The following is a 9,225-nucleotide window of genomic DNA, read 5'->3' as shown; positions in this document are numbered from 1 at the left end:
TGGTATCATGTTTTTATTTCAGTCTCACAAACATCCTTCCAAGAGATCAAACCATGAGAAGAAAAACAGTGTGAGCCCCTGACAAGAAAGATGAGCTGCAGCCCCAAAATCAACTGAGCTGGGGCATCTGTGGGGAAGGGAGGAGGTTTCCAGAGAGAGCTCAGGAGCCTGAGGCACACAGATCTCACCCATTCTCCCAAAGCCAGACAGGCAAAGCCACACACAAGGCTGACAGTAGCAAAATGTGTTCTATAAACCTCTTTTGCAAAGCTCCCTCTCTCCTACCCCAGCCCCATGCAGTGTTCGGTGGGCACCCCTCGTCACGCTGCCTGTGGGGCTTCACGGACACCCCAGGAATGAAAAATACCACGGCTGCAGGGAAAAGAGGGGGCATGGTGGGCCAGGAATTCAATCTATGTCTCTTCTCGTGCACATCAAATGCTTTGCTGGTAGTGCTCTTCCAAGCCAGCAGGCACAGCCCTGTAGAAGCTGATCCCAGTCGCTGTTGGGGCTCTACCCATGGAGACCCCGTGGGTTGGGCTTTCCAGCCCTTCAATCAGCGCCTTGCTCAGATACAGAGCGAGAGAGAAACCCCCTCTGTGTGGGGAGCCCACTTCAGCTGTCCCCTTCAGCGAGGCTGCTGTGGCTGCCTGGCAGAGGAGCAGCAAGGAGCCAGCTCTCTCCTCACACCCACTGCTTTGTGGGACCCCAGCAGCAAGCTCTGCCACCCTGGAGAAGCAGGGAGGAGAAATCCCACAGCACCCAGGCTGCTCCCAGAGCACCGTGCCCCACGCTGCCACCTCGCTGGGTGCAAACGGCCTGGCACCCTCAGAGGAGCAGGGAAAAGAAATGGACCTACTGCCTCCTCTTCTGTTCTGCAAACAGGGAAGCCTTTATAGCAGATGGGACACACGGGAATGCGACCCCAAACGGAGAGAAATGCTGCTGGAAAGATCTAAATCCACTGATGTGGAGCAAAGAGGGGAAGCACATCTGCTTCCCAGGAGACTCAGCCACTCGGTGACTCCTCACATGAACATGTCATCGTAGCCTGGAGGGGGAAGGTGGTCGGGATCAGGCCTGGAAAGAAATTTAGAGCAGAGTCAAACAGGAGTGAGAGCTCAGGTCTGCAGCAACAGGGATGACCTGGGATCCAGCAGCAGGCTGGAAGCAGGCTGGAATATCAGCATGGCCAAGGACCTACCCAGGTCGTCCAGCTCCTAAGGGGCTAAAGGGGTCGAATCTGGCGCCTGGTGGAACAGCTCCTGGGGGAAGCCGGCCTGGGATGCCTGATGATGGGTCAATGCCAGGCTGCCGGAAGCCAGATCGGAGAGGATCCACGATCATTCCCCCACTCCGACCTCTGGGGAGAGGAAAAGCAGAAAAGAAGATGAGATTGGCACTGGTGAGAGAGGAGTAAAGCACATCCCTGGTGCCAAACCTCTGCTGCAGGAATGCCAAGCATGGGAACATGGGGTTAACCTGACACACGGCAGTGGGAAGGAAAGCTCCTGGGACAAGCCAGTGAGGCAGCCCATGGCAGAAAGACAGAGAGCCCTGCACAGAATCCCCAAATGGTTTGAGCAGGAAAGGACTCAAAGCTCATCTCATTCCAACACCCTACCATGGGCAGGGACACCTTCCACTAGATCAGGTTGCTCCAAGCCCCATTCAACTTGGCCTTGAACACTTCCGGGGATAAGGCAGCCACAGCTTCTCTGAGCAACCTGTGCCAGGGGCTCACCACCCTCACAGGAAAGAGTTTCTTCCCAATATCCCATCTAACCCTGCTCTCTGTCAGTGTGAAGCCACTCCCTTTTGTCCTGTCACTCCAGGTCCTTGTCCAAAGTCCCCCTCCAGCTCTCCTGGAGGCCCTTTAGGCACTGGAAGTGGCTCTAAGGTCGCACCAGAGCCTTCTCTTCTCCAGGCTGAACAGCCCCATCTCTTCCAGCCTGTCTCCATAGCAGAGGTGCTGGCTGTCCCCTCAGAAGTGTCGGACCCATGGCCCTCACTGCCAGCCCACGCTCCATCCCTGCTTCCCGTCCTGCCCTGTGCGGTGTCGCAAGAGCCGACGGCCCCAGCTGGGCTCCCACAAGCCATTCCAAAGAGCTGCCTGGAAGTCATTTGCTGACCACGGAGGCTCCTCGGAACTGCCCCACGCTGCGAGTGCAATTCCTCATGGTTGGCTTTGTGCAAACGCGGCTGGAGCCTCCGGACACCGCTGCCATCATACAAGTTATTAACAACCGTGCTAATGAGTTCCATTAAGCTGGAACGGCTGCCCAAAGCGCCCCAGGACAGCCAGGTCCCACGAGCATATTCCTGGGAGTCTGGGTCTCCAGCCCCAGTGCTGGCAGGTGTCAGCACACAAATCTGCTTCCATTTACCATCTCTTTTTTGTCCTTTACAGAGAAATCTCTGATGAAGGGCTGGAGGCAGCAACATTTTTAGCTGTCCCTTTTCTAGCCAAACCCTTGGAGAACCAAGATTTGCAGGAGGGGAAAAAATGCCATCCCCACAGGAGACTGGTTCCAGACAGCAGACTCCCCTGGGCTGCAGGACAGTCCACAACAACCCCAAGAGCTGTTTTTTGTCTGTGTGCTTTTAACTGGATTGGAAGATGACAGGTTCTCCTTGCCTGACCAAACCAAAGATCAAGGATGTATCTGTGAAACTCAGTCCCCCAGACAGCCCAGCCTCTGCCTGAGTGCCTCAGACAGCTGGGAGGCTTGCAACAGGACTTGGGAATCCGTGAACTCGGCTTTCAGCCTCCCCTTCTGCACACTGCTGGGCTGGGGACACAGCAGCTGGTAACGGTTTAAATTAGAAGCTTACATTCACTTAACGATGTATTCAGCTTTGATTTACTACAGAAATTACTGCCTGTTAAATGAATACAAGCTGATTATTAAACAGACACAGATTGCAACCTATCATCTCTGCAAGAGATGGGATCTTATTACGATATTAGAACCAGACTGAGCTTTAGCAACTGTCAATTGGTCCCTCACAATGTGCACTGAGCAACTGTCCCATTGCCAACCCCACTTGGAGACACTTGGCTCGATGCTGTTCCAGTGGTCTCCAGCCACCCCCACACCTCCCAGAGGCAGAGCAGGGGGTGCTCCAACAGCCATACTCACCCAAGAGGGTCCAGGTCTCCCCCACCAACAGCAAAGGGGTTCACAGAGGACGGCCTGAAACACAACACAGCGAGACATTCAGGGAAGGGCAGAGCAGCTCCCACAGCTGTGAGATGGGGACCTGACATGTAGGTTGGGGAGCTGTGTCAGGACCACATCCCCTCTAACAGAGGGCCCTCAGCAGCCACCCACTCTTTACTCACCAGGATGGGGCCCTTGTGCCCGCCGGCTGCCGGGGAGGGATCCGGAGGGGGTCGTCATCCCGCTGCAAATCCTTTTCGGGCTCAGGCTCCTTTTTGGCCTTTTCCGCGGGGGCCCCGAGGGGAGCGAGGATGCCTGAAGTGATCCTCGTCCTCAGCTCCTCGGTGTTCTTGTACACCCTGCAGTGAGGAGAGGGAAGGCAGAGGGCTGGGGAGGCCATGGCACCAGGATGTGAGGTGCTGGACAGGCTGCAAGAGGCACAAGGAGGGGACAGACGAGCCCAAAGTGTGCCTGGCACAAAACATGTCCCCCACTGGCAGCACAGAGGGGACAGGGAGAGGTAACAGCACACAGGGGCACCAAAGCCCTCATCCCATTTCAGATGGCCAAGGTGTCATCCAGCCCAGGGACTCCCTTCTGCTGTGGCCCCAGCCTAACCAGTTTGCACTGGAGGAAAGCACAGCACATGGCACTGGTCTTTAGCAAGGCCACAGGGTGTCTGGGATGTGGCTGAAGCTGTCACACCCCTGGGCAGTGTCCACCCAGCGCAGTGCTCTGGAAATAGACATTCTGGCCTGGCCCGTTCCCAGGCAGGGTACCCTCCACTGGGCTCCAACCCATGGTAACACTGTTCCCTAAATCTCTCCTGCCTGACAGCAGCACATAGAGAGGCAGGGAAGGGAGCACTGGCTGCATTTCAGGGCTGGCCTGGGCTTTGTACCAGGGAGGAAAGTCCTCCAGGTCCTTCCAACCTGGTTTCCCCCACACTCCCCATGCCAGTGGAACATTTTCTCCTGCAGAAAATACCAGGAAACTAAGATTACTTGTGGAAATCATCCAGGTGCTCTGGGTTGATGTAGTCGGCCACTGCCAAGGTCACATCTGCCACCTTCTGAGAGCCACGATCCTGGAAAAACACAGGTAAAGCACAGAGTGAGTGGCCTGGCAGAGGTGGGAATGAGTGACAGAGCAGGTACAACCACAGCTGGGGGCTTGAGACACAATGGGCCTCACTTGCTTCCTGCCATGTCTCTGTGCTGTGCCTAAATCCCCAGGAGGAAAACCCTGTGTGCAGCAAGGTTTTCCCTGCTCCCTCTCCTAATCTGGGCTGCAAAAGGTGAAACACTGAGCAAAACCACCCTGGGCAGGTGCTTGTTGGGGGCTGCAGAAAAGTCCTGAGCTAGGAAAGGGACAGAATAGCTCCTTGGCTGGAGTGCATAAGGCAAACTGTCCCACTGCCCTGACACAGCCAGGGTTTGACCAGCTTCACGCTGGGCCATACCTTCTGCCACACAAACACCCCATCCTGAGGGGCAAACTGCTGCCAGGCAGGACAAGCAACAGCAAACATTTAAGAAATGGGCCCTGCTGTTCTTTGCAGCCACCGATCCTGAAGGACCCCAAACCCACAGGGGCCAGAATGGATGCTCACCATGACATTGAGGATCATGCTGTCCTCCACCATGATGGCCTTCAGCAGCAGCTCACGGGCATCATCTGTGGACTTGTAGCGCAGTGTATACACCTCCTTGTTGGCTTCCCAGCCAGCAGGCAGCAGCTCCGACTTCCTTTCATCAGGACCTGGCTGCAAAGGAAGAGACAAGCTGCCGAAATCCTGCCCAGGAGCCCAGCACCACCTCCCAGGGCTGAGGGAACCTGTCTTGGCTGCAACAGGAGATCCAGAAGGGGATTGAGGTCTCTGAGACGGGATCTCTCAGCCTGGCCCTTCCTGCATCCCTGTGTTGGAACAGGACAGACATGACCACCCCTTGCTGAGCCTCAGGAGCAGGCAACAAAGACCCAGAAGACCCAGAGAGGAGATGGTGCTCTTCCCTGCCAGGCACCTCTCACCTCCCCAATGTGACACAGAGCTGTCTGGCTTCAGGGGAAGGCTGTCATCATGTCTGTCCCAGCCCCACAGCAGTGCTGCCGGAGGGCACTGCCCTACACTGTCCCCTCCTGTGGTACTGAGGGAGGGTTCTCTGCCATGACAGTGCCCTGCACTGCCCCACTGTCCCCCAAAACTACAGCAGGTACCCTCCCAATACCTCCAGCTCCATACCAGGCTCCCAACCCACTAGATCCCCACCTCAGTACTGTGTCCAGAACTAGCCTGCCCCCCCTCGGTATTGCCCCACTGCCCCCAGCACTGGGACTCCCCAGCAGCACATTTCCTCCCCAGCACTGCACTGGACACCCTCCTTTTGGTACAGGGGTCCCCCTCAGCACCAAGCACTATATTAATCCCCTTCCCGGAACCACACTGAATCCCACCAGCACCGGGATCTCCCATCCTTCGACACACCTGTGACCACCCCCAGCACCGAGACCCCCGGAGCCCCCAGCACCGGGATCCCCCCAGAACCGGGACCCCTCCCAGCCCAAGGACCCCCGCAGCCCCCAGCACCGCCGCCGCCCGCCCCGGCTCCCACAGCAGCACTGAGGCCCCTCGGACCCTTCAGGTTCCCCCAACACCGCGCGGCTCCCCCCGCCCCGCAGCGGTGGCCGGGCTGGGCCGGGCGGTGCCGGCGAGCGGCGCTAGGAAAGGCCGGGGCTTCACCGCGGCCTCCGCGGGCTCCGCGGACAGGGGAGCGCGGCGCGGCCCCTACCTGGTCCCCGGTGCCCAGGCAGCGGTAGCCGTGTCGGACCAGCTCCCAGTGCACGCCGCAGACCAGCGCGTCCTGCGGGCGGGAGATGGCGGGCCTGGCCCAGGCGTAGAGCGGCTCCAGCCCCGCCATGGCTGCTCCGGGCCGGGGCGGAGCCGCGGCCGCGCCGCCCCTCACTAGAGGGCCCCCGTCCGCTGCGCAGGGCCCGGGCGGCCTCCGCGGGGCCGCTGGACCGTCCCCTTGTGCTCGGCAGTGAGGAGGCCCCTGGAGCCCTGGGAACATTTCTGGGTCCCTCACGACGAGACAGACACTGAGGGGCTGGAGCGTGTCCAGAGGAGGGAACGGAGCTGGGGAAGGGACTGGAGCACCAGGAGTGGCTGGGGGGGCTCAGCCTGGAGAAAAGCAGGTTCAGGGGGGACCTTTGCGATCTCTACAACTCCCTGACAGGAGGGGGAGCAGCAAGGGGGGGGGGAGCCGGGGGGGGGTGTGTCGGGCTCTGCTCCCAGGGAACAAGGGACAGGACAAGAGGAAGCAACCTCAAGTTGCACCAGGGGAGGTATAGGTGGGATATTGGGGGAAATGTCTTCAAAGAAAGGGTTATCCAGCCCTGGCACAGGCTGCTCTGGGTGGCAGTGGAGTCACCATCCCTGGAGGGATTTAAAAGATGTGTAAATGTGGCACATGGGGACGTGGCTTAGTGGTGGCCTTGGCAGTACCAGGGGAATGGTTGGACTCAATGATTTTAGAGAGCTTTTCCAACCTAGAGGATTCCATGATTTGCCCAGCAGCATCCAGCAGCCTCCAGGTTAGAGTAATCCTTATCCTCCTTCCCTGCCACTGGGTCTTCCTTGTGAGTCAGAAAAGTATTTTGAGTCCGTGCAGGGTCTGCGTGTGCTGCTGTAGAGAGCCTTCCCACTGACACCAAAGGGACCAAAGCACCAAACAGCCGTTGATGGCTGTTTCATCCCTTCCACAACTCCCTTCTCTGGGCCACAGTGTTTATAACACCTAAATTCTATTAAAGTTGCCACTGGAAGGCGTTCAGAGGCTTATTCAGAGGCTTATTTGCCCTGCCCTTGGGCCAGAGCCAGTGTCCTCGCTGTGGCTGGCAGGAGGCCGGGGCTTGGGATGAAGCAGGCCCATGCCAGGGAATACCATCATCTGCTGCTTTCCCAATCTGAGCTCCAGCTCCTTGGGGATGCTCATCTTGACTTCATTATGCGTCAATTAATTAACTCGCACTGTTCGCTCTTTCCATTTCCCCCTCAAGAAGTCACTGAGGCTGAACAACCGACCGCAGCCCGGCAGCTCCCATGGGAATCACCACCAGGAGACACCGCGCCTCCTGCCACACTCTGCCGCTCCTGTCTTCACAGAAGACAGCTGGACACGTCAGGAAAGCTACTGCGGATTTTCCATGGGGCTGGAATTTCAGCACGGGAGCTCCATGAGGGAGGTATCAGATGGGGATGTGTTGGGAACAGCAGGAAATGCCTCAGCCAGAGCTTCTCCGTCGCCGAGATGTGATTCAGAGCAGCAGCAGCATTTCCACCCCACGGCTCAGCTCACTCCTGGTGGGCAGAGGCCGTGGTTGCTGACTTTGAAAACATCCACATTTCACTTTCCCACACAGCCTGGCCCTGGGTGGGCGAGGCGGGTACCAGTGGCTCCATTAGAATGTCCCTTCCTGAGGCATAGTTTGAAATTGTGGGTCTCCCTCCAGAATCCTGTATCCCAGTGCTGCTAACTGGCTTTCCCTCGCCTTCCTGCAGAGCTGCTCCAGGTGCTGGAGCACATGAGTGTTTGGGACTGGTGGCCTCAGGAGCCGTTGGTGCTTTAGTGGGATCACACAGAAGCTCTGCCGAGTGCTTACCAAGCTTTCCCTTTCCCATCCAAATTGCTGCCATTCCTGTTCATCCACCATCTGCTCTCCACCCTCTCACCCATCATCACGCGCTCCCATCCAACCCTCAGGTTGTCCTCCTGTGGCCTCACTTCCGTGTCCATTCTTGGTTACCCGCGTTCTGTCAGTAACCCAGACCGCACATGAGAAGCGACTTCTGGTGCCAAGTCCCCCTTGGCCTGAGCAGCCCTTCTGTGGGCAAGGCAGAGGGAAAGCGGGATGCCTCCGTACATCCCCTTGCCATGAGTCTCTCCTGGCAGCCAGACTACGCTGTACCTGAGCCTGTGGACTCAGGGCTGGCTGCCACTACATCAAAGCCACTGCTCCAGTGCCCACAGTGCCACGCTGGCCCACATCGCCTGACTCCCCGTTGGCTCCTTCCTCTGCTCCAGTGCCTCGCTCGCTCTGTGGCTTGTTGATGTTGAAAACCACTGGCCACATGAAAGCAGCCCCCTAATGCGAGTTAGGGGCCTGTGAGCTGCGTGGGAGGTACGGACGGCCTGGCCCTGGCTGGGATCAGCGGCCAAGTCACTAACGAGGTGACGAGGATTGCAGAGCTGGCGCAGTCGTGCTGCAAGGCGAGTGCGTCACGGCGGCTGCCGAGCACGCCAGTGCCGTCGTTGGAGCAGCCATGTCCTCTTTGTGGCTACTGGAGCACAGCCGGGAGTGGGAGTGATGCTGTGGGAGCTGAGCAAAGCCCCCAGAGCAGCCCCGCCACCTCGCACATGTTCATGCCCAGCTCTTGCACCAGGGAATCTACCCTTGGCCATTCTCCTCCCTCTTTTACCTGGGAATATAATTTCAGCTGCTCCCCGCTGGAACGTGGACCAGGGTTATGTCCCAGGGGAGGTGATGTCTGGAGCTGCTCCGGCAGGGCGGTGGTGCTCAGAGCAGGTAGAAGGATGCATCAGCTGGGATCACCTCCGCACGCAAACCGCAGCCTCCCCTGACCTTCATACTTTCCCACTGCCTCACAGCTCCCGTTGCATGCGCCCACTGCAGTGTTGTAACGAGCAGAAGAGGAAACAGATTTCCCAACCGCCCGCCCCGCTGGCAGCCCATGAGCCGTCCGTGCTGGGAATGGCAGCCGGCACAGCCGGGGCAGCTGGCTCACCCCTGTGCCGTGCTGGGTGTGCCGGCTATCACCCAGGGCCTGGCGAGAGGGGCCGTGGGTAATCCCTGGCTGATGTTCAGGTGTTGAAAGCTGCTGCTTCCCTCAGGGTCAGCTCGCTGCTGCTCCTCTCCTATGGATGAGAAAGCCTCTGGGCATCACCTCACTGGGGATCAGCAGGGCCGGGTGCTGGATGGCACTGCCATGTTTCCTGCCAGGATCCCCGTGCTGCTCCACGCAGGCACCACTTTCCCAGCACAC

The 9,225-nt window shown here is 58.4% G+C and overlaps 1 protein-coding gene across 1 annotated transcript; it reads right to left on the bottom strand.

Annotated features, from left to right (window-relative positions):
• On the bottom strand, positions 1–6,128 carry PSMF1 (proteasome inhibitor subunit 1). Its single transcript, XM_064673872.1, has 7 exons — positions 5,954–6,128; positions 4,777–4,929; positions 4,169–4,251; positions 3,347–3,523; positions 3,144–3,197; positions 1,205–1,363; positions 1–1,080 (listed from the first exon to the last, which is right to left on the bottom strand). Exons 1-7 carry the CDS (start codon positions 6,080–6,082, stop codon positions 1,029–1,031), a joined length of 807 nt encoding a protein of 268 aa, XP_064529942.1. The 5' UTR covers positions 6,083–6,128; the 3' UTR covers positions 1–1,028.
• Positions 6,129–9,225: the final 3,097 nt, after the last annotated feature.

The sequence above is a fragment of the Pseudopipra pipra genome, chromosome 17 (genome assembly GCF_036250125.1).
Source record: "Pseudopipra pipra isolate bDixPip1 chromosome 17, bDixPip1.hap1, whole genome shotgun sequence".
Lineage (NCBI taxonomy): Eukaryota > Metazoa > Chordata > Aves > Passeriformes > Pipridae > Pseudopipra > Pseudopipra pipra.
Note: the sequence above shows the minus strand (reverse complement) of the source record. Positions and strands in the feature narration are given on the sequence as shown.